The sequence below is a fragment of the Callorhinus ursinus genome, unplaced genomic scaffold (genome assembly GCF_003265705.2).
Source record: "Callorhinus ursinus isolate GAN/ISIS: 27379988/994484 unplaced genomic scaffold, GSC_fseal_2.0 scaffold7, whole genome shotgun sequence".
Taxonomy (NCBI): domain Eukaryota; kingdom Metazoa; phylum Chordata; class Mammalia; order Carnivora; family Otariidae; genus Callorhinus; species Callorhinus ursinus.
In genome coordinates, this window is record NW_027397069.1 from 70,547,035 (window position 1) to 70,572,465 (window position 25,431).

Sequence of the window (25,431 nt, forward strand, 5' to 3'; positions counted from 1 at the left end):
CTGGTCATCACATCCCAGACTCCACCTTAAAGAGGAAGAGAAGGGGTGGCTGGGTGATAGACATTGGGGAGGGTATGTGCTATGGTGAGCGCTGTGAATTGTGCAAGACTTGAATCACAGATCTGTACCTCTGAAACAATGCAATATATGTTAAGAAAAAAAAAAAGAAGCTAGCAGGAGGGGAAGAATGAAGGGGGGGCTATCGGAGGGGGAGACGAACCATGAGAGACGATGGACTCTGAAAAACAAACTGAGGGTAATAGAGGAGAGGGGGTCGGGGGATGGGTTAGCCTGGTGATGGGTATTAAAGAGGGCATGTTCTGCGTGGAGCACTGGGTGTTATGCACAATGAATCATGGACCACTACATCACAAACCAATGATGTAATGTATGGTGATTAACATAACAATAAAAAAATTAAAGAAAAAATAAAAAAAGAGGAAGAAGAAACTGAGGCCAACAAAATGCAGTACTTCTTTCTTGATGGGGCTGGGCCGAGATATCAGGTCCGCTGACTTCCAGACCGTGTCGGAAGGGTCACTAGTTCTTTTAAAAATAATCACTGCTGCTTTAATAGCATCAGCACCTGTTGTTTTAGCTTCCGCAAGGGAGAAGCTATTAATTTCTCCTTCATCAAAGCCGCATCTCGGGTCTGTCTGAACCTTGTTTGCTTCCTCACTGCAGCTGTCTGCACCCGTAAGGCCAAATGTTGAACGGAGGCACCTTTCTGCTTAAACCCAGTAAATCGCCACGGCCAAATATGGAAAGAAAAAATTCGACACACATCATCTAGACAGTGGCCAAATTTATAAGGTTTTTCCTGAAGTCTCTCCATTCATTCCACCTGGCAGAAGCCCGCAGCCCACCAGACGCAGCCCCTGGCGCGCGAACCCTTCCACAAGCATCCTCGTTTGTGGTCTGTGACCAGCCGTGGCCAGGGCACGAGCTGGTGGAAGCTGAAAGAGGCAGTTAATCTGAGTGGCAATTTCACTGTCTGTAAAATGGGAAGTAATTATAATCCTTCCTTGGGGAAGTTTTGAGAATCAAATCGAATGCCGAGGATCTTCCATAAGCCAGCTTAGTTCGCTTTTATTACCATTACTACCGTTCTTGTGTTAGCAAGGCCCAGATCGTTTGAGTTCTGTTTTCTCCCGCGCCTATCCCAGCTGGCGGCCCGCTGCCCCACGGGCGTCGGAAAGCGAACGGCTCCGGGCGTCTCCGGGCGTCCCGAGGAGGAGGGAAAGCCCGCGCAGCGCGCATGCGCATCCTAGGAGCCGCCGGCCCCCTAATAAGAGCGCCGCGCAGCGCGGGGGCCAGCCCAGTCGGAGCTGGCTTGGTACTGGGCGCCGGTAGTGTGCGGGCGGCTGCAGCGCCCGGCTTCTTACGCAGCCCCGAGGACTGAAACTTCCGTGGGAGGCTCCCATCGGTGCGCCCCTCCCGGGGGAAGCGGCGGCCAAGGCGAGAGGGAGAGCCGGACGGACGCTGCCCGGCGCCCGTGGGAGCGAGCTGCAGCCGGAGAGGCGGAGCAGGGTAGCCCGGGGCGAGCGGCCCGCCTGGACCCGCGCCCAGCAGCAGCCGCGGCCGCCGCCAACCAAGCAGGCTCCCGGGGCTGCGGCGGGGGCGCGCCGGACCGTCGCTCGCGTCCCGGACGCCGGCGTGCGCTGGGAGGATTGGCTGTCAGCCCCGCGGAGGGCAGCGCTGCCCGGGCGGCGCGGCCGGAGCCATGCGGACCGAGTTCGGAGCTGGGGAGGCGGAGCACGGCCGGCCGCTGCACTTGATGCCCGGAGCCCTGTGCGCGCTGCCCGCCTTCTTGGCCCCTTCTCGCCGCCCGAGAGGGGAATAAAGGAAGGGAGACGCCCCCCGACTCGTGCGCGGGACCCCGAGGCTTAAACTCCGCGGCCGCGACCTGGCTTCAGGTCGGCAGCGGGAGTGAGCGTCCCCTCGGGGATGCGAAGGGAGGCTCCTGTCGTGGGTGAAGCCTCCAGGGGCTGCGGGCCAGCAGCTCCGGCGCCCCTCTGACTCTGCGCCCAGAGAGTTCCATCAGCGAGTGCCCGCTCTCCAGGCAGCCCCATGAGGGACCGGGCCGCCCGGCCGAGGGAGGGATGGCTTAGGACCCCTGCCCCGGCAGCCCAGCGTCGTCAGCTCCTGGACGTCGCGGCAGAGAGCAGAGGCCGGCTTGGAGAGCGCCGCGGAAGGGACACTCGGGCGTCCAAGTCCCGGCCTCCGCACCACCGGGAGCCGGGTCGCCGGGTCGCCGGGACCCCGACTTCCCGGAGACCGCTCTGCGCCCCCTGGAGCCGCGCCGCCCGCGCCCAGGGTGGTGCCATGTGGGGCGGACGCCGCTCGCCCGCCGCCTCCCCTCGGAACGCCGCTTCGCTCCTGCAGCTGCTGCTGGCCGCGCTGCTGGCGGCGGGGGCGCGGGCCAGCGGCGAGTACTGCCACGGCTGGCTGGACGCGCAGGGCGTCTGGCGCATCGGCTTCCAGTGCCCCGAGCGCTTCGACGGCGGCGACGCCACCATCTGCTGCGGCAGCTGCGCGCTGCGCTACTGCTGCTCCAGCGCCGAGGCGCGCCTGGACCAGGGCGGCTGCGACAACGACCGCCAGCAGGGCGCCGGCGAGCCTGGCCGGGCGGACAAAGACGGCCCAGACGGCTCGGCAGGTAGGGCAGGCGGGTCCGGGCGCGACGGGGCAGGAGGGTTAGCTTTGCCTGGGAGCCTGGAGACGGGAGAGGAATCAGGAGCACTGGAATTTCAGAAAACGGCTTGGACCAGGAGGTGGTGTCTGCACCCTGGCCCAGCTGTTAACTTGTGCTAAGTGGAGCGCCACTTCACTGCCCCGAGCCTCAGTTCCCCCATCTGTCACCTAAAGAGTGGGTTGGCTTGGATTTATTTTCCGAAGAAAACCACATATGTAAGGCAGTGTGGGGTGCAGACAGTCCCACATTCCTCCTGGCCAGGGAACCTCTGTTTCCCCTCCCACACCTCCTGTCTCCGCGGGTCTAACTTCTAGTAAGGGTGAATGTCTTGATGGTACCCCAGGAAGCCATGAGGCGCGACCCCAGCGAGAGGGTTGGCGGGGGGTGCTTTCGTCCATAAAGGCTCCGCAGAAGGCGGGCATCTCCTCGGGGCCTTCCCGTGGGTGATGCACTCTTCCAGACCCCGAGGCATTCTCATCGTCTGGAACATTTGGCTGCACGGCCTCTCTGGTTTTTGGACGGTTCTCCTGACCACGTCAGACTTAGGAGGTGTGACATTAGAGCCATGCCCAAGCTTGCTCTTTGTGGCTTTGATTTTTTTTTTTTTGATTATATTTTTTTCAAGTTGCCAAAGCCAGAGCTGGAAACATAACCAAATCCAGGAACAAATTTGATAGGTTCCATTTCCTCCGTTCTTCAGAAACCTCACAGACCTCCTCCCTTGAGGGTCTACACCAATGTGTGTACGGGGGGGGGGGGGGGGTGTATCACCCAGCTGGGAATAGAGGTCAAATGGCAAACATGTCACAGAATGGCTGTCTCCTCCTTCTGCAGCTGGTTGTGTTAAGGAGAGGACTGTTTACCAGCACCTTGAGCCAGGGCTTAAGCTACCTGAGCTTTGGCACTGAGTGTTTACAGAACTGTCTCCCGGGCCTGGTAAGAGGCAGCTCTCTTCAGTGCCGTTCCCTTTGCCAGCAGGCGTTTTATGAGTAAGCTACTCCTGTTGTTCCGCTGCCTTGAATCTTGAAGAATGGACAACTGAGGGTAATAATTCCAGAAGAGGTGCCATCTTAAAGCTCAAGCTCGTGGCTGCAGGGGTGTGTGTGGACTAAAGCCTTGAGAAATGAGCCAAAGACGGAACTGCTTCCTTGATGTATCTGCTAAGTTGGGCTCATTAGTGATCTCTAAAAAGTTGGGTTGACTTTGGACAAATCCTCATGGGGCCGTGTGATGTGCGTGGGTGCCTTCTTCACTCTACCTTTAAATCTTTTTTCCTAAAAATTCTCTTCCCTCTCACTTCTCTTCTGCAGTCAAGAAGGACCACGTGCCTAATCAGGCAGTGGGGAGAGTTTACGGGAGCACAACATTCTTTACTTCTGTGTGGTTATTTACCTTCCCAATTAAAAACCTGGAAGAACAGTTTTCTCCCAAAAACTCCTTCTGTGGACTTATCTTGCTTTCGGCTAGTTTCTGCTGTAATGTTTGGAGTATTTTTTTTTTTTTTTACACTTGTTCACATCCTAATGACATATTTAGGGCTGGTATCTTAATTTAGAGAATGAAGTATTTATCACCTGCATCCACTGTTCCAGTACGTTGTCTCTCCCCCGTTATTAGAACAGTCCCATCATCTGAAGACCCGCTGAGCTCACCGCAGGCTCTGGAACAAGTGTTCCTACCCGCTAACAGGCACCATGTAAATATAGTATTTATTCTTCAGCAGTGAAGGTTTAGGAAACCTTCAAATGTCAGCCTTTGGTGAAATGCCTATAAGGTATGTTTTACTTCACAAGGCCTGATTCTTCCAGGTCTCCATGTGGCACTGTAGTCTAACACCCCTGCCATCAGGAATATCAGAGCCGTGGACAGGAGCATAATTAGAAAGGCCACTGCTCTAGCAGATAGTCCAAGGGTTTTTCACAAATTTGACCTCAGAGGTGAGGTCAAGGTCTCCCTCAGCGGGAGAACTGGGCTTTTTCCCCAAGTGCTGCCCTGTACCACTGCGCTGGCCCTGGGCTTGGCCAGGACTGGGGAGCCCTAGTTCCTGTCCTTACATATTTTCCAATCAGATAGTCAAGGCAACAGGCAGGAGCACATCAAAGAACCCGTTCTTGGTAACATGGGGTGGAAGTCCCCAGAAGTGGCTCTGAGGCATTCTGCAGCCTCCTCTCCCCCCATTCTTCGTCCCCATCAGCCAGTGTATCTAGCTCCTGAAAGCCCTAGAGTGCCAGCCCCATGGCTTCCAGAAGCTTAAGGAACATCGTGTAAAAATGGAACCACTACCAACTAGAGGAGAGTCGTTCTTTTCATCTTTCACGTTATTTTTCAGAATATACCTCACTTGTTAAAGATGACGCCCACTGCTTAATGGTCTGCAGGCTTTCCCTGTAGTTCTGCACACAGAACCCAGGGTTAAGTCCAGGTGTAACTGCCACACCCCAGCCACCCTCGGCCCACCTGGGGGCCTTCTTGAACACTGGAGGCTGCTCTTCTTCCTGGAACAAATGTCTGGTTGCTCCCAACATTTGTTCTTCTTGATACCTTGCTTCATGCTGACCTGCGGCCTGGAATAGCTTCCCTTTTCATAGGTCACTTCATCTCTCCACCATCCAGTGTGTGGGGTGGGCCCGAGGTCCAGCCCTCAGCTAAGCAAGTCAGTGTAGAGGTGGTTTTTTATCTTTTTTTCACCCTTTTTTGACCTTTGTGTCTTATATTACAGATTTGGAAATGGTCATGGCTAGATCTAAATTTTTGGGTTTTTTTTTTTTCAAAGATTTTATCTGAGAGGGAGAGAGAGAGCGCACAAGCTGGGGGCGGGAGGGGCAGAGGGAGAGGGAGAAGCAGACTCCCAATTGAGCAGAGAGCCCTATGCGGGGCTCAGTCCCAGGACCCTGAGATCACGACCTGAGCTGAAGGCAGACGCTTAACATACTGAGCCACCCAGGCGCCCCTCAATTTTTTATTTATTTGCCTGTGAAAAAAAGAAGAGTTCAAAAGTGGCAAAAGAATATCATTTTCAGGGGAAAAAAAAGACTCTTAAATCATGTAATTCACTTCTATGCAGATCCTACAACTATCCATTAGGGCAGACTTAAGTTCGGGCAGTTCGGAATCTTAGAAGTCTCAAAACATTAAATTCATATTTTTGCTAAATCGGACATTTGTCTCAGCCAGTGTTGCAGTTGGCAAGCCTAGCTGTGAATGTTAACCGTTTTGCTTTGGGGGCGCTGATCCGCCCTGCCTAGAGGGCCCTAGCACCCTTCCTAAGTGCCTGATAAAGGACGGTGCATGCTGTGGGCTGCTAATAAGCGCACAAACCTGTCCAGCAACGCAAGGCCCGAAATTGGTCCTTCAGTCCAGGCGTGGGCGTCGCTCACTTATGGATCTCCACTGCCAAGCACGGATTTTTCACCGCATTCTGAGAGTAAATCCTAATGATGTGTTTTCATCCTTTAGTCCCCATTTACGTGCCATTCCTCATCGTTGGGTCCGTCTTTGTCGCCTTCATCATTTTGGGGTCGCTCGTGGCCGCTTGTTGCTGCAGATGTCTCCGGCCCAAGCAGGAGCCCCAGCAGAGCCGCGCCCCGGGAGGGAACCGCTTGATGGAGACCATCCCCATGATCCCCAGCGCCAGCACTTCGCGAGGGTCATCCTCCCGCCAGTCCAGCACAGCAGCCAGCTCCAGCTCCAGCGCCAACTCAGGGGCCCGGGCGCCCCCAACAAGGTCCCAGACCAACTGTTGCTTGCCCGAGGGGACCATGAACAACGTGTATGTCAACATGCCCACAAATTTCTCTGTGCTGAACTGTCAGCAGGCCACCCAGATTGTGCCCCATCAGGGACAGTACCTGCACCCCCCATATGTGGGGTACACGGTGCAGCACGACTCCGTGCCTATGACTCCCGTGCCCCCTTTCCTGGACAGCTTGCAGACGGGCTACCGGCAGATCCAGGCCCCCTTCCCTCACACTAACAGCGAGCAGAAGATGTACCCAGCTGTGACTGTGTAACCTGGGGCGCTGGCCGGGTCCCTTTACGAGACCCAGGAGCCCAGGGAAGCTCTGGACTTGGAAAGGATTCTCTAAGAGGAAGTCTGCCCGCCTTGCTGGTGCAGACAGCCCCGTTGTTTTGGATGGCTTCCTTTGGCCCCCAAGTGTATGAAAACATTTCTTCCCGATTTAGCCTTTCTGGATATGTTTCATCCCACTGCATGATCGATTTATGATGGGGAAAAAAGCATCATCTGGAGATGACTGTGTTGTTGCCCCTGGTTGTGTGACAAATGCTTGAGGCCTTAAGTGCTCTTGAGGTATGGCTGTCAGGGGAATTTTGTAACCGGGTAGACTAAAGGTTTTTATTATATCCTTATTAGTGTTTCTTTTTTGTTTTTTTACTGTGCAAGATCAGAATACCTGTTCCCTCCCTTGGACCTGGAAGATTTTTATAAGCATCCAAGGTTCAGGGGAAGACGTAAAGAAACAGAACTATGATGAAAGGAAATCCAGTTGGAACTCCCTGAGATTAGTCCTTGATCTCATTGTTTCCCAGGCACATCTTAATTTCATTGTAAAAAAGTATATATATTTTGTCTATTTTTGTGTTTTTTTTTTTTTGGTCTATTTTGTGCTTTTTTACCTTGTGTAGAGATCTTATTACAAAGTGATTTTCTACATTAAAAAGAGACTGAAAGAAATTGTATAGTTAACTAATGATATTTCAGAACTCTGGGATTATTTTAAGCTTGGAAGTAGCAGGTGGTGTAGGAATACAACCATTCATCTCATTTCTCGATCATATCGTCTAATTTGCTGACTTTACAGTGACCTCTGAGAAGAAGCAATTGGAATGTTTTTATATTGAAATCGTAAACTGTCACCTGCTCCTTCTCCAGGTTACTTTGAATTTTACCATGTAGTATGGCTTGGCATTCGTTCTGTTCGGCTTTCAGATCCCCATGTCTGTGTAGTACCATGTGCAGGTAATTACTGTTATAAATGAAGGTCAGCATTTCGGCCTAGATCTGATAAAACATTTTCTTGTTTTCCTATAAAAATTCGAAGAAATGCTTTACAAAGATACTTCATCCAGCTTCTCAGCCATAATCTGAGATTTGGGATGAAATTTAAACCACAAATAGAGTTTACTTTGCAAATCATAAGGCTTTTTATACTCCTCTTATCAAAATGGCTTATTTTTCAGGCAGTGAGGACTGTTGAGTCAAGAGAAAAGCTTTTCAAAGAGAGACTGCCTTTCTTCCCCCACAAGGTTAGTTTTTGTTTTCCTCTCTCTTTTAGTCCTCAACAAGCACTGTATTCATTACTAATGTTCTGAATTATGAAATGCAAGTGAGCCTGTATTGTTTACTTAAAAGAAGTAAGCCTAAGTATGTGCAAGCAAATTTGCAACTGCTGACAACACCGAGGTTTGCAGTTAAACATTGTAAGGTGCAGTCTTTCACACGTTTGTGTCTACAGTTTATTTATCCACCCACCCATTTATCGTCTGTCTACCCTAGTCGCCTTGCCTCTCCCTACACCTGCCCATCATCTCCCTCCCTCTCATGACTGAATGATGTAAAAGCATTGTTGGCAAGTGGTATCAACGAAGATGCTCAGATTTCTTAAATAGCAAAGGCAGGGGAAATCATTTTACTTATTAATAAATATTTTATGGTATGAATTCCAAGGGAGTTGGGTTTTTTTCATTTTTGTTTTACTCGGTAACTTTGCAGATGGTCTATTAAGCCTGTTAGTGTCATAAAATTGCGAAAAATGGTAAATATTGCTTTCTAGAACCAAAAGCCTACCTTTAAAAGTAATCCATACCTGGGAAGTTTATGTGTTGATTCTAGGAATGAGTATTATTTTACGTATTCCATGGGAAGTGTTGACAACATGAAAGAGACAGTCTTTGGGGATTATTGTATTATGTGGCTAATGCATGTTCCATGCCTTCTCTTTGAGGGAGGATCCTGGGTTATCTAAAGAAGTAAAATTCCTAGAAATGTGGAGGTGAAAAGGACCTCAGAGATCACTCAGCCTAGAGATTGGCAAACTTTTTTTTGGCTTTTTTCCCCTGGGAAGGAGCCAGAGAGTAAATATTTTAGGTCTTGCAGGCCAGATGGTCTCCACCAGCTATGCAACTCTGCCATTGTCACACAGAAGCCACCACAGGGGCTACAAATGAGTACAGCCGTGTTCCACTAACACCTTACTGGTGGACACTGATGTTTGAATTTCACACAATTTTCACATGTCACAAAATACTTGAAGTTTTTTCTCAACGATTTCAAAATATAAAAACCATTCTGAACTCTTGGGCCATAAAAACCAGGCAGTGGGCCAGATTTGCCCATTGGTCTTAGCTCACCCATCCCTAATCTAGTCCATCCTTACCTGATGCAGGAGTCCCTCTGTGACATTTTTCACAGCCTTTTCTTAAACATGGAGGGATGGGGAGTGCTTGTTTCTCTAAGACTAACTTTTCCTTCTTTTCTATGTGGTATTAAATATCACGATTAAAGCAAAAGTGCACTTTAATAAATGAGTTCTTCACTTTAGTGCTACCTGGTCTTTCCAAAAGTATAAATAACATCACTGGAAGTACCCTCAGACCTTTTTAGTTTTGGTAAAAACTCGAGAAGTTGAGCTGTCAAAGTAAAAGGTCAGACAGCTGGTTTAAGGGTATCTTCCTTACTATAGCGAAATCAGAATCTGTATGGTGTAGTATGCACCCAGTAGGAAAATTTTAAAGTCTGCTAGAAAAAAAAAAAAAAGTTACAGATAGGAAAATAGTTTGCTGCTGTACATTTTCTTCTGTATCTAAATCTTTGGTTCATGATGGTTCTGGGGATTTCTGAATCCCTCTGTGTGGGACAGAAAGACCCTCTGATTGTAAGGAAGAAGAAATTAACCAGCTCTTTCTGTCCATTTAAGGGCCCCGGGGAAGCAAAGCATCTCCTTTCATTTCTGCTGTGGCTGGAAAAGTTACAATTAATTACACAATAATACCAACATCCAAAGTGGCAAGAAGACCATTAAGACAAACACGCGTGGGTCTGGCATATTTACTCTGCAATACTCCTGGTTTCAGGCTAGCATTCCATTTTTGATTATGTTCCTAGATGCTTGACTAATATTTCCTATATTAAATTTACCTTGAGCTCGTTTTTCTCAGACTGCATGGTTTTATTTCGTGAATTTTATGGCTGATCTTTTCTCCTTGTTTGGATACATATTCGGATTTCAGTTGCCTTCAGAAGTATTTTCTGAAGAAACCATGACCATCAGAACTAAGTTGGCGAGGAAAGTTAGGGCAGATGTCTGCAAATGGACTGGACACAGAGGAGAAAAGTTTCAGAGGTGCTCACAATTGGGACAGGGAAGGGTTTGGCCCCTGCCTGGTAACAGCACTCACACTACTCCCTATCTGCATCAGAGGCTTTCTGCAAATTCACATTCTGTCTCGCTACCACGCAGACCCTCAGTGACTCATTTAAAAGCCATTTAAATGAATGAGCTGCATGCTGGCTTTCCATTGCTTCAGCTTTTCAAATGCTTAAAAGGAATACGTTTGTTTCTGTTTAAGGGATTTCGGCGGACTTCTCACTAACTTAGCCTGGGCTCCCTCAGTCAGAACTGCCCCGTTAAAATGTGTAATGTGTATTTTCCTACACTGTCCACTGCAGACCTCTGTTTGAGCTATGTGCTTGGCGGAGCTTGGTGGAACTTGGCGGAATTTGGGGAGAGGGGTTATTATGAGCAGACAGAGAAATCTAACTCTGTTGGTCATTAGGATGGACAAGGAGTGGCCCAGGAACCTGCCCGCCCTCCTTGACCTGCTGAGTTCCTGCTAAGTAAGTAATGGATCAGCGGTAACGGCTAAGGGAACTTTCTAGGATTTTAAAACCTGTGATCCCTTCCCCATCCCGCTTCTTTCCCTTGCTTCTTGAGCAGGAGACAAATCAAAGCATCCGAGCAGGCTGTACGATCTTGAATGGAGAAAGCTCAAGGCAGGCAGGAGGACAGTGGCTTTAACAACCCTGGTGTGCGGGCTCCCCGGGGCCTGCCTAGGGAAGGGCCCAGGAGCCCGGCAGTGAGTCTGGACCTGGCCACTGGGGAAGGCACACCCTTTGCGTTCAACTTTTAAAGCTCCTTTCATTTTTAAAAGGAGCAGACTAAATATTGCAGGAAGAATAAATCATGCATACAAATGAGAACACCATTCCTCACCACTCAACCTTAATCCTACTTTTCTTTTTCTTAGATGCTAGAGCCTTGAGGACATTTCCACCCTGTTACCCCTCGCCCTTTCTCTCTGTTTTTTTTAAGAGCCGGAGATCAGCTCTTTTCATTCAGGCTATTCATTCCAAAATACTTATATAGAAAATTTCTTTGCCTTCTGAAATTTTTCTCTTAATTGAAAACATGAATGTTACTGGGCTTCAAGTGCCTTGAAAGGGTTGAGTGGGGAGAGAGGACAAAGAGTTAGAAATTGTTAACTCTTTCCCTGAAAATTAAAGATAACGTTAGGTAAACATTGTTTAGCGCATGATTTGCATTTGCTTTTCCTTGCCCTCTGTTCTTCCGGATAGAATCCTTTATCAGTGAGAAATGGGAGAATAAAATCCTAGAGAAAGAGTGACTCCTGCCCAAGAAGTTCAGTATTTTTGACTGTTAACTATAACGCCAGGGCACCATGACAGCATGACTTTGAGAGAACATTACAGTTTTACGGAGGGAGTTGGCGGTGAGCATCCTTGTGCTTTTCACAGTGACATCTTCAGAATGCCTTCAACATTTATTCCCCAAATTGAAGGAACCAGACTCAAATCAAGATATAAGAAATTTAAAATTAATGCTTAAGGGCGCCTGGGTGGCTCAGTTGGTTAAGCGACTGCCTCTGGCTCAGGTCATGATCCTGGAGTCCTGGGATCGAGTCCTGCATCGGGCTCCCTCCTCGGCAGGGAGTCTGCTTCTCTCTCTGACCCTCTTCCGTCTCGTGCTCTCTATCTCTTATTCTCTCTCTCAAATAAATAAATAAAATCTTTAAAAAAAAAAAAAAAATAAAATTAATGCTTAAAAAAATGCTTTTAAATGAGGGATGATAAAAGGGGTAAAAAGTGTATGGTGGCAGCCTTAAGATGGATTTTAAACAGAAAACTTGCATCTCAGTTTCAACCATCTTGAAGTGTAGGTCTTTTCATTTAGAAAAATCATAGGTTACACAAGACATTATTTACTCAGTAGACATAATAGCTGTGGAAGACTATTGCCATCTGTAACATGTATATAAAATTACCACGTGTGTATACGTATGTGTCCCGAATGATCACAGGAAAATTTGAAACAGAAATAACTTATTGTATGAGGCTATCTCATCCAAGACTCTGTCCTCAATTCTTGACTGATTTTTTCAAACTGGAGCTGGTTTGCAGCCCTCAGCTCTGCTCATCTCAGCTGTAACTGGTTCTAGCGGACTTCCTCTGGAGTTGGATGGGCCCAAGTTAGAAGTCATCTCTACCACCGATGGTGTGGCCTTCAATGTGAACTTTCATGTCTGAACCTCAGCATGCCCTCTGGGAAAGGACATCGTCTACACCTACCTCCTCCAGTTAGTGTGGAGATAAAAAACCTACCACAGTGCTAGTGGCATCTGATAGGTTTTTATAATACATATAGAATTTAATTTCTTTTCAGATATTTTTAACCTGCCCGATTCAAAGAAATACAAAATTTATATTGATAAAATATGTCAAATATAGATAGATAGATCCTTAGAACTACATTAGGAGGTTCTCCTTATTTTTGTTTCAATAACCAGTTTTACCTGGGTTAGTCTACATTTCTAGTGTTTTCAGGTTGCCTAAGAGACTTGCACAGAATTGGCTTTCTCTGACCCTCAAATCAATACCACTCTTGGTGATGCCCTAAGTGGCCTGATTTCTCTGCGCTGTTACTTTGAAAAGTCACAGGATTTCTCTCCTCCCTCTGTCGCCCCTAGGTTTGGCTTATCCTGCGGAGCCTTTCTAGTCTGCCAGTTGGCATCTCTCTGAACCAACTGGGCTTCAGTCAGAAACACACACTGAATCATCTTACACACACAGGAAAGCACACAAATCTTAAATGTACAGCTCAATAAACCATCATCAAGGTCAAGAGACAGAAACAATCCTGTTGATAGTTCCCTTCAAAGAGAGGGGCTCTGCTGATCTCTCTCACCATAGATTAGCTTTGCCTGGTTTTGAACTTCACACAAATGGGATTACACAACACGGACTCTTGTGCCCGGCTTCTCTCACTCCGTTTTGTGACTGCTACCGAAGGGAGCTGCAGCCCCTTTTCATCGCTGTGTAGTAGTCCATCATAGAAAAGTACCACAAATGGACCGTATTTATCCACTCAACTGTTGGCAGACATTTGGGTTACTCTCAGGTTGGGGCTGTTAGGAATGATTCTAAACGTGTTTTGGTGAACACAAGCACTCAGCTCTCTTGGGTGGAATTCCAGGAGAGGAGCTGCTGTATCCGAGGCTATGTGGGTGTTTGCCTTAGTAGATTATGGCCATTGTAACAGAGAATTTGTGAAAAGAATTGGTTAAACAGGTGTTAGGGAACTGAAACAGCAAAAGGGGAAACAGGCAATGCAGAGCTAGTGATTACCTGAGGCAGTTACTACCCCTAGGGCCAAAGGAACAAAGGTGGGCGTTAGAATCCAGATGCTTGAAGGAAAGGCCCTGTCATGCTCAGAGAGGGGGCACCTGCTGACCGGGACCCCAGGGGGACACAATGTGGTTGGTTCTGGGAATGCCAATTTTTTTTCAAAGCTGGAAACTGGTGCCAACTGCCACCAGGGTGAAGGCTGTGTCTTTGGACACAGGTCAGGGGACAGACAGGACCTTGCCCTTCTATTCCCTCAGCCTCTCGGGCTCCCTGTAGCGCCCCCTGTTGGCAGAACCAGCAGGCAAAGGGTAAGGTGCTTGGCTGCCCCACCACAGCATCACAGGGCAGGGTTGGAAGGGTGGGGTTGGAAGTCAATAACTGGCATCTTTCAAGCTGACACTGTGATTTGTGACCCGAATGGCTTTTAGGATTTTCCTCATCTTTCTGATGTGTATGTTGCAAATGTATTGATCTACTTAGGACAGCTGTGTACCAAGTCGGTGACTGAACTCGGGAGTATTTCGTATGTCTCATTTCAAGGCAAAAATAAAAACTAAATGTTCCATCAGAGTGGGGTTTAAGAGCATTCCCTGGGCAGCTGCATTGGTGGGGCCTTTGCAGGCGTCCTTTGGAGACCCACTTTAGCACAGTCCTTTGAGGTAAATAAAGCATGGCCTTGGGAGGAGGTGGAGTTGGATTCGAGGTCCTCTTCCAGCCCTAACAAGTGTGTGACAAATCGAGACACCTCTCGGAGCTTCAGTCGGTCAAAATGGGACTCACCATCACTTCTGCTCCCAGGGCAGTTGTGTGGCGTAAGTGACAAACTATGACATTGATGGCTACCTCAGCTTTCTCCCAACATGGCACTGCTTTCCAGCAGCTCTGGTTTTATGGAAGTGAGCGTTTTTTGGCTAAATGTTAAACTATCTTTAAAACCTCACCTAGCCGCACTCTTTGTTGATCCTTTGTTGTTCCTCTGTTCTCACGTTACCCAATAATCCTGAGATTGGCCTAAGGGAACCAAGAGCGGTAGAGACTGGGGAGGGGGCAGTGCTGCTCTCTGCTCCTTTCACACACACTGGGTGTGATACCTCTTTGTTCTCTACAGCACTCGCTGCACCCTTGGTGTGCTGCTTGGTGCCATGTTGAATCGTGTACATATACCCTTAGATGCCGAGTTTCTCAAGGATTGAAACCAAGACTTCAGCTCTAAATGACGCCTCGGCACCTAGCACAATGCCTGCGTACAGTACGTGTATGTGTGCAGTTAACCTCTGTGGAGGTAGAAAATGTATTTGGACATAAAGATTTTAAGTATTTCAAAAGGAATCTAATAAGAGACGTCCTTAGGCCAAGGCAATGCCACATTTCCCGAAAAGTGGCATCCAATAAACTTGACATTATGTGGACTAGCACACAGATTTTTCTTCGCTTACAAAAATTTTCAAATAGCCATTCAGTTAACGATGCCCGAGACAGAACAGAACTTTAATCCTGTTTGCTTTGTTCTCGGACCCTTCTCCTGGTGACCTCTGCAAGAATGACATTTGCTGCTTCTGTCTAGAGTTTTGTCACAGGTTGACTCCAAATATTTGGCCCAACAGAACTATGTGAGGATGGCAAAAGTGTGAAATTACTAGAGCCATCTTAAAGCAATTTCTCCTGATAACTAATTAGAAGACTAAGAGCGATCTGAAGTGATCACTCTTATTATTAAGTTTTCATTTTCTTCTTTTTTAACCAGTCCAGTATTTCTGTATTAGTTTTAATTTTAAGAAACTTTATATCTAATGAAAGGTGTCTTGGAACAGAAAGTCGCCTTTGTTGAATACCTAAGGATCAATATTCATTCAGGAGTCCTTTACTGAGAAGTCTCAGGAACTCATGAGATTCAGTGACTCCTCTTCTTCACAATGTGAAGGTAGCATTCAATGTCAACAACTCTAATAACAACTGCTGGGACAGACCCTGCCAATTCACAGGTCTGGCCAAGGCTGTGGCTCTCAGGGCCCCTGTGCAGCTTTCTCGAAACTTCCATCATTCTGTGGTCTAAAGTCAAGGAGAGTGCAGTTGCCAGAAGAGGTAAATCGCTGAAGGTAGAGCTTTGGGACCCACCCTCAGGAAACATAAGTCATTTTAGTTATGTGTATGGCCTATTTCAAGTAAATGAAAACTTAATGTTTGTGAGCTGCACTGTGTGGGTTTGGTGCTTCTAGCCTTCGTGGGTGAAGGGATTTTATTTTGTCCTCTTTCGGAAAATATGAAGTCCAGACCTCACCTGTAGTCCCAGTTACAGCAACAGCTGGCTTTTCAACAATTGCTGGAAAGTTCCCTTGAAAGATTCATATGTGGTGGGATGCCTGGGTGGCTCAGTTGGTTGGGCGGCTGCCTTCGGCTCAGGTCATGATCCCAGGATGCCGGGATCGAGTCCCACGTCGGGCTCCCTGCTCGGCGAGGAGCCTGCTTCTCCCTCTGCCTGCCACTCCTCCTGCTTGTGCTCTTTCTCTCTCTCTCTCTCTGACAAATAAATAAAATCTTTTTTTTTTTTTTAAAGATTCATACATGGAATGGAATGTAGGCAGAAGATTAGAGGCTAGAGTGGGCGCCTGTTGTGTGCCCTGTTGCTTTGATATACATTTCAGTCCTTCACATTCAATATGTCTCTTACACAAACATTTTGAAAATAAATAGTGGAATCTGAATGATTTTTCAAAGTAGCCAGAGTCTTTGTCACAGGGAAAACTATTCTAAAGAGTATTGCTGTAGGCAGAAATGTAGGGTCTGCTCTGTCTTCTGCTAACGGCCTCTCAATGATTCGAGTTTATTCTGGTGAGCACAAGTGAAGGATGACATTTCAAAAAAAATCACTGTAGGGGTACCTGGGTGGCTCAGTCGGTTAAGCATCTGCCTTCGGCTCAGGTCATGATCCCGGGGTCCTAGGATCGAGCCCCGCATCTGGCTCCCTGCTCAGCGGGAAGCCTGCTTCTCCCTCTCCCACTCCCCCTGCTTGTGTTTCCTCTCTCGCTGTCTCTCTCTCTGTCAAATAAATAAATAAAATCTTAAAAAAAAAAAATCACTGTAGCAGTAAAGGCAGAGTTGTAGACACGACCAAGAAACAGCACAGGTTTGGAATAGAACACCTTGCTCTTGACTGTATTAAATCATTTTCAGTTTTGCATGATTTAAGAAAAATAAGTCCGGGCCTATGGAGAGCAGAAGGAAGTCCTTCCCCGTTCTGCCCTAAGCTGCGGAGCTCTGCCTGGAATGAGGCCCGGCCTCCTGTCCCTGCCCATGCCTGGGGATGTAGCTACCAAGGTCGTGACGGCGCTATCCTGGCCAAATTCAGCTGTGATCTGACTATCTGGGAGGAATCAGAGTCGGCTCTGGGAATCTGCAGTAAATCTGAAGTGGGCCGTTAAGAGGTTTTGGGGTCCAGACAGGGGCCTCTGCAGGGAACGATCTCTCGCAGGCTTTCTTTCCTTCCTGCCCTCCACCCCTAGAGTCACTCCTCACTGTGCACGGCTGAAGTGTAGAGCTGCCCACACAAAGCCAGGCAAGCAGGTGATACACCGAGCCTGAGGCTGGTTTCCCCTGCCTCCGTGCTTCCCAGGCCAACGTCCGGGCCCTCCAGCTCCCGCTTTACCCCAGGCTCAATGTGGTCTCTGCCGTGTGACTTGTGCATCCCAGAGAACCTCGAGGCAGTGGATGCTTACCTAAATGTGACTTAGGGTACCTACAGGGAACGGGAGGGTGATTCTTACTCTCTTTAAAATAACATAAGGGAGAAGAAACTTCCTTCTTTCTACCCTCTGAGGTTCTGTGGCTGGCCTAAGAGTTTAACTGACACAAGACAAACAGAAGAAAAGCATACAAGTTTATTTAATATTTTTACATGTACGTGGGAATCTTCAGAAGGAAGATGAAGACCCCAAGAAGCCATTAGATCCAGAAGCTTATACGCCTTTTTACACAAAGAGAGATAAATTGGGAATGGGACCGGACAAAGGGGATTGGGCTGGGGCAGTAAACTGTGGGGCAGTCCTTGGGAAAGATACAGGGGAAACGAATGGAAGGTCAGGGTTATTTCAGTAGGTTTGTTTGTACCGGTCCATTCCAGCACCCACCCCCAGTCTCCAGTGATAAGAACATTCTCTTCCCAGTACGGGGAAGGTACCTTTCTCAGTGGCAATGTTATGACCTGCTTTTAGGTAGAAGGGGGAGGTCAGAGAGCCTTCCCTGCATCTGCTGTTTCTCAATGGCCGTCAGTTCACAACAATCAGTATGTCAGAGTGGCATCCTTTGGGGTGGAGTGTTCGGCACCCCTTCAATGACGGTCCTGTCATCTCATGCGTGACAACAGAATTTGAACTTTTCACATCTCAGTTTGCAGGGAAACTGAGATAAACCAAGGGGAATACAGTAATCGATGGGGGAAGCCCTTCGATGCACAGTTCTTTCCATTGTGTGATCCATCCAAACTCAGTGTGGCCTCCTGGACTCTGCTCTCATGAAGGGGCCCTGGACTGGCGGAGCTCATGTTAATCTACAATTCAGATTCTCCTGAGCTCCTGCCACTGAGCAGCATTTCCTTGGCCATCAGCTCTTGGGGCAGAGCGTATACATAGCCTGTACCTGCTGACACAACCTCTGTATTATTGTCCCAAGTCCCTATGGCAGCAACTGCCTATTAGTGCAAGAGAAAATTCCAAAATAAAACACGGTCCAATCATTTACTTTAACAAAAGATTTATTTGAAACAGGTTTGTGTAGACATATACCAGTCAACAGGATTGATCAAAGCCACAAATCACTACATTTTCCAAAACCTCTAAAAATACAAGTAAATGCCCTTCATTTGTATTCACTCCAGGAGGGAACCCAGCTCTGCTATAATGTGCGGCTGTAATTTAACAACCAGAGGACATTAATAGGACATGAAAATGGTAACACTTCTAGAGGGAGGGAACAAAAACCCCACACTCCATAGACATGCTCACTACTCTGCTGGGAGCCAATTAAACGTGCCCCCACAGCCCCGCTTCCCTCTGCATAACCAGATTAAAACCTCCCTGTCGCAAACAATATTTAAGCAATCGGAGCACAGATGTGACAGCAGACAGGAGGGCACATGGCTTTGCTGGCATGAGAAAGACACCGCAAAGATGGTGCATTCAAACAGCAATTCAGTGACCTGCAGGAAAGAGGACGCATGCAGGCTGCAGACCTAGCTGCTCCTGGCGGAGCCCCCGGGGCCCCACCCCTGCAGCGGCAGGGCTGCAGCTGGTAGCAGGGCCCTTCAGAGGGAGGCTTCCTAGGGAAGCAGTGGGCACACTTCTGAACTCAGCAATCACCGGCAACGTGGGAGAAGGAAGGCGGAGGAATGCACATGTCAGCACACACACTGACTTTATTAATGAAAAGCCTGCCAAGTATCCACTTGTGCAGGGATCCTGTGGGAAGGACAGAAGTCCTAGAACAGGGCGGATTTTCTTTTTCCACTTTTTAATTGCTGTTTACTGATCGACCTGTAGTTGTGTGGCGGTCTTCGGGGGTGACTGAATCCAACGCCGTCGGAAGTGGGTTCACATTCCCACCTTCAGGCTGTCCCCCCTCCTTCTGGCCCCTTCTCTGCGGCACAGAAGAGCTTGCCTATAAAAGGCTCTTGATAAGCTCTCTTGACCCCTCAGTTTCCTGGGCAAGGTTATTTGGATAGCGCTATTACCTCAACTTTCTTCTTCCTATTTCTGTCATAAATCAAAGCCACCTGACACTTTGTTCCTGACTTTTAAAAGGAACAGGTCTCCTTTCTTTCGTTAGCCAGGTCAGAAGAAATGCCGATGGGCTAATCTTGGGAGCATATTTTTCTTGGTGTGGAGCCTGAGAGAAAGAGCAGAGTGGATGTCTCTAAGGCAACCAGGGCAAGAGATTGTCATTGACAATGAGCCAGCCCAGTGTAAAAGAATCACTCTTTTGTCTACCCTCTGTGAGGGGAGCAGAGGTGTTGGTCAGAGTTAACAGCTATGGATTATGCTTGGGGTGGGGTAACAGGGTGAGCTCGCCCCTCTTTTCTGCCCCCTTTTGCTTCACAGCTTCTGAACACTATGTTGGCTCAGCAGCCTTTTCTTCCCGTTACAGACTGCGTGCTGGTTGGTCACACTCAGACCCCACAAGCTAAGAGAGAACTTCCCACACAGTGCTAGTGGAACCTTGGCATTCAGTGAAGCTCTTGTAATGTCAAAGGAAATGTGTACTGTGGGACAATATGGGATGCTGAGAAAAAAAATAAATGAGGAGTACAACACATCAAAGTAGAGTATTTCAGGTCTATTCCTTTCAGGGATACTTATTAATATATTCTGGGGGACCTTGGACTCTCACCTCTACGACCCACTGGAAACCCTTCTCACCAACCTCTTTGCCTCTGAGGATGGGAAAGTGTCCAGGATGAGGCTAAACAATCTCCCCCGAGGCTACACTGAGACCAACAACTGTCTTGAGCCAGTGGAGAACCAGCAACCAAGCCAGCTGACGTATGCTTTCCCTTTGAAGGGGGATGGCTGTCTTTTCACTATCTCCATCATGACTAAATTTGCTAATACAAGCACTGGCATGATGAAAGTATTTAACGAATATGATGGGGGATGCCATCTTTTACCTTGACCTGATAAACTCATTTCTTTGCCAGGTTATTATTTCAGGCTCTGCTTAACCACAGTTTCCCTGTTCCCATTTTTTTATGGATCCCTGGAGATGAAGTCTACATTTCAAATGCTGAGACTGAATTGCTCCTTGAATTACCTTGGGACAATGACCCTTGGTAGTAAGCCAAATGCCAGCTGAAATGTGTGCACTTCCTTCCCATGTTCAAGACGAAAGACCACCTTGTCCTCTTGCAGAGTTTTGCAAACATTCTATTCAACTTACGGTCTAAGACATAAACCCCTAGGAACAGAAATAGGATCAAAAATTCTCTTCAAAAAATGAGATAAAGGGTCATTGTTATAGCAAATGGATTATAGACTCTAGCTTTCTTTAAAAAAATTCAGTCGTAAAGCCTGTAATATATACATCTATATGCATTTCAGACATTAGTTACTCATATTCACTTTTTTTTTCATTATTCACTGCTTCTTGACAAGTTATCACTGATTTTCACTGCCAGCTCCCTACAGCAAGACCTGAAGCCTTGTCAAGGAAAAGAAAATGTCAACAGAGTTCCCAGCCATGCTTTGCTAAAACTCAGGTTCACGTTTTAGGGTATTACTCCATGGATGCTAAAGCAACAGCATCTCCTTTCTCCAAAGGAAGGTTTTGTATGCTCTACTGATCCCCCCCTGCAAATGATCACATGTGTGCTGGGAGATGGGAGAACATAACACTGGTCAAGAAGTCCTGAATATTCCACAGAGAGGCAGGATGGACACATCAGCCACACCCCAAAATTATTACCAAGCCCATTCTGATCAGCAATGAAGTGCTAATCTGGACAACCAGGCAGAAATGGTTGGTTTATTCTGTTCTCCTATCCCGCCTTTTTAATGGGCACTTTCCCCAGCCCCCCTTGCTGGTCCGTGCTGGTGTGTAGTGGAACTCAGAGCTAATGCATGGAAGGGCTGCTCTTTGCCTTCTGCAGACTCAGCCAGAACAGAACACACACTCGTAAGTAAGAGTCGGCAGTCTGTGTACGATAGCAGACCAAGGCTGGCCCTCAGTGGATTCTGCTACTTTAGCCCAATCCAGAGGCCGGCCCTATAGCGCTGACCAAGTATGACCTGTCAGACTGTATGTCACTTACCATGTGGCCGAGTGACAAGTCCAATGTGGCATTTCCACTGAGCTGACAGCCAGAGTACACAACTTACTCCAGCCCACCCTGCTCCCTGGGGAGGGGCCTGTGTGACACTCTGACCTCAATTTGAAGATAGGACAAATGACACAGCCCCTGAGCTGGCCATGGCTAAATATCATACATCACTCATGGTGACAGCTTCTCCTCCTCGAAGCCCAATTTAGTCATTTGGCCACCAGATAGCTTGATCGCATACGACAATTAATAGACTAGAAACGTTTCCCATCTAATGTTTCTTCTGCGTGCGCATTTCATTATTGCAAACACTGTTCAGTTGTCAAAAGAATCAGAAAATATACTTAAATCTCAGAAAATGTGAACGCACTTTAACCTAAAACATAAAATAAAAAACGAAAAGCCCAAAACAAAACATACACACACTGTAATTCACAAATCTAATTCAGAAGACTTCAAGTTTAAGAAAGAGCTAAGTGTCTGACAAAGAATAAGCCTGAGTTCCCCATTCCAGAGGCTTAGTTCCAAATGGAACCAAGGAGTCAGGATGCCAAACGCACATTCGATTCAAATTTTCATTTCTCCTCTATACTTAGGACATCATCTCTCTGGGTGTCCAATAAAGACCTATACCTCAGTCTGTTATGTTAATTCCAGGCACATTTGTAGGGGGGAGGGGTGTTGTAATTCCTGCATTCAGACAGTCCTTTAGGGATTCATCTCACTGGGTGCTCTAATATTTAACAATGGTTTTCCACCTCGGGGAGGAAGGAATGGCAATTTTCTAAGCCTCACCTGTTCACTGCATTGTTCTGCTTCCCCTTAAGTCCTCCCTGGATCCTGGTCACGTCATAAGCAAAGGATTAGTTTTGTCAATGCAAATCATACTTTAAGTTATTACAATGCCCAATTAAATGTGGATGCTCCAAAAATAAAGGATAAGGAAGCAAAGTACACTATTGTTTTAGTTCCCAATTTAGCGTAGCCAACCCTCAGAAGAACGGTGCCATTTTAAGCAGTAACAGCTGCCCAGAAGTATTTATGTTAAGCCATCCAAAAATCTGGTTTGGCAACAAAAGTCAAGAGGAGAGAACGTGCCTCCAGGCTGGCCATTTATTAAGGGCTCCAGGTGCTCATATTCATGCCCGAGGGCACGCAAGTTCCGTCCAAATTTAGAAGGTGGGACTCCACAGTTTGGAAAGTCAGTGACAAAGCACTTCTCCTTAGAGTCAGGACACTTTCTTTTCAGAGGTGCCTGTGTCTACCACTGACTGGATTAGGACGGAAACCTCACCCATATAGAAAAGGGCATTTCCGTAAATGTTTGGAATTCTTGCTGATAAAAACTGCATGTCAATATCTTGTTTAGCCTCCTGCATGCATTACCACAACTGTCTGGGCTTCCAGGCTTGATTTCGGTGTCTACTGAGCAGATTTGGCTAACACGTCCTCTCTGGCCTCCTCCCCGGGTCTCTGTGCTCCTTGCCTCTCGCTGTCCCCTTTGATGGTGATCTTCCTCCACTAGCCTCAGGGGCTCCCTACTCTCCCACCGGGTTCACTCATCCTGCCTGATTTTAGAGTTACAAAGTGACAGGCGTGTCCCTCCGTGGGGCGACATGCTATACATTCACTTGTTTCCCAGCAGTGAAAGTCCAAAATGGGCTCCGAACTCCCGAGAAAATACATGAGGATCTCACTGAAGTGAATGCCCAAGGTCCAATACTCATTGGGGAATGAGTATTGAGAACCTGACCAGAGCAGGAGTGCCAAAGCATTCTACCACACACGGACCTGCAGGCTTCCCTGTCGTTGGAATGCGGCAGAGAAACATTTAGAAAATAGCTATGCTTCTTTTTTTTAGTTATAGGAGGTGAAGGGTGGTGGCAGAGGGGATTTCTTGAATCCATATCTGAATCTGTGCCAGGACAAGAAATAGTGCACATTTGGGTTGGTTGCCCACCAGCTGCCATGCGCTGAGCACAGCGGTCAGCCATGCAGAAGGTCTGAGATGAGAGAAGCCCGGACAGCCCAGAAGGCACCTGGGAAGAGTGCAGGAGAATGCTAGAAGACCGACCTGCCTGCCTTGCTGGGAGTGTGGCTAAGAGGTTCAGAGAAGCGTTCTCAGGGTCACCACCCTGATGATAGACATTTTTGTGATTTCACTGCAATCAAGAAGCTTATGCCCACTTCATACAAACAAGATAGGAATCAAAACAAGACATCAACCTACCTACAATGAAGTTTACATGCTGCCTGGTGGACTTCATCTGTGAGTGAACAAAAGAAGAAGGAAGCGTGCCCCCGCTCCAATTCCACAAGATGGGTTTCTCACGCAACATAAAACTCTCTTAGCTTTCTCCCAGAACAACTAGTCCTGATGTTTAAATATTGGTGAAACATAACGTTTTTAATTTCACACCTCACAGAGCACAGCTGAATGCTTCAGAACAAGGTAAACAGAAGTTAGGCCAAGCACTGCGGATGAACTGAAAGGGAACAAAATGGCTTCCCCTGCGGTATCTACTCCAGGTTTGCGAGGGAATGTGGAACTAACAAACTGGTTGGCTAAGGCCACAGAAATGGGTTTTATGGTGTTTTGGCTGCTGACACCAGTCTCTTCTGACAGAGATGTGTTAACACTGGGTGCAACAAACTGCATCTCTTTCCTGGGACCAATCAAGACGACTCACGTCTTATTTCTTCCTCGATTTCTTTTTGGTGGTGTCATAAGCACGGACAATTTCTTCCTGAGTAACAGCTCCATGCTCTTCTTGAGAGAAGGCATACCCATCTGCAAGAGGAGCACACACAGGGATTGGTGAGGAGGAGAATCAGGGTAGCATGCTGGATTTAGAAGAAAAGGCCTTCGTGGGAGACAGCAGCTGACCTTTGCCACACTGGGCTCGCCAGCCTCAAGCAGGTGGGGCACCCGGATGGACAGACCTGTGGCTTGGAAGGGAAACGTGGGCAGAGTGTGGGGTGGGGTGGGACAGGGCCTGACCAGACAGGGCCTGACTGGTCCTGGCTGCTGATGCCGAGGCTGGGATGTGAGGGGCTGGGGAGGCGGGGGAGGGTGGCCTCCCTGCAGCTGAGCTCAGCCTGGGAAGCATAAACAGTGGGTCACTGGTCCATGTCTGCACTTTCCCAGCGCCGATCAAGAGGAAAGGCAACTTGCTCAGCTCCAGAAGTGTCCCAGGCTGCCCAACACAGCAGGCTGGCTGGGTAATTTATAGCTGTAAACAGGCCGGGGAACACACACACAATGCTAGTAGGCAAAACTGGCCATGTGCGCATGGATACTTGTGGCATTCCTGCGCTTATATGGGACTGATATGGACTGGTAATCAGAAATTACAGTGCGTTCATTTTTGTGGAAATAAAGGAAAAGATCACAAGATAAAGTCAAGAGGCCACAGGAAGACCGGGTCTTATCAACAGTTCCAACAACAAGAATAATGCTAGCAGCAGGCGCAACAAAATCAGATGCTATGTGTATGGGGCCTGTTCTATGTACTACACACAAACAGCTCATTCATTACCCCAGCAGCCCCATGAGGCAGGTGATAGTATTCTCCCCATTTCTCAGATGGGGAAACTGAGGCACAGGGTGATTTTTTTTTTTTTTCCCCCATGACTTGCCCAAGGTCACAGACCTAGTGAGTAGTATAGCTGGGAGCCCAACCCAGGCAGTGGTTCTGCAGGACCCACACTCTCCCTGCATCTCCAGTTCTAGAGAGAGATTCAGCATTTAAAAGCCCACAGTAGGGCCCTCCTTCCTAACTGGTCCTCCCCGCCGAAGGAGCATTTATAAGACTCTCTCTCTCTCTGTTGGCTTACCTTTCTGGGTCAGGGGTACGGAAAAGTCTCACAGCTGGATTAGACATTCTGGCCCAAAGACAACAGTAAAATGTCTGACAAGGGTGACTCCCATCCATGTGTATATATGACTTGTCAACAGACATGTTTGTTCACTGTCACGTTCTTTAAAGGGGAAAATGAAATCAGAAATTGTGCCCATGTGCCACCTCCTGGATTGCTAATTATTTTACTCAGACCCCTGGCTTACGAAGGAAAGTTTCTGAACCATAAAGACATAGAACAGCAACGTATCTGGTGGGGATGGTGAGGAAGGCGCTCCGCTAGAGGATGCTCAGGGTGACTTCGTACTCTGCCTGTGCTCATAAGCCAGAGTCTCTGCCCCTGGGCTGGCGTCCCAGCTCCCCTGGCCCCCGCCTGAGGAAACTCCAGGGCTCAGGAGAGCCAACCTGGGAG

General features: G+C 47.9%; 2 protein-coding genes across 5 annotated transcripts in view; one reads left to right on the forward strand and one right to left on the reverse strand.

The window, feature by feature from the left end:
• Nucleotides 1–1,345: 1,345 nt before the first annotated feature.
• Nucleotides 1,346–9,751, forward strand: SHISA2 (shisa family member 2). Its single transcript, XM_025875269.2, has 2 exons — nt 1,346–2,659; nt 6,152–9,751. The coding sequence occupies exons 1-2, from the start codon at nt 2,071–2,073 to the stop codon at nt 6,703–6,705; spliced, it is 1,143 nt and encodes a 380-aa protein (XP_025731054.2). The 5' UTR covers nt 1,346–2,070; the 3' UTR covers nt 6,706–9,751.
• An 8,333-nt stretch (nt 9,752–18,084) lies between these two features.
• Nucleotides 18,085–25,431, reverse strand: part of ATP8A2 (ATPase phospholipid transporting 8A2) — a 493,533-nt gene continuing 486,186 nt past the window's right edge. For all 4 annotated transcript variants that reach the window (XM_025874698.2, XM_073894767.1, XM_073894766.1 and 1 more), the window contains one exon: nt 18,085–23,950. In XM_025874698.2, the coding sequence (XP_025730483.1) occupies nt 23,853–23,950 (98 nt within the window). In that variant the 3' untranslated portion in view covers nt 18,085–23,852. The remainder of the gene's footprint in view (nt 23,951–25,431) is intronic.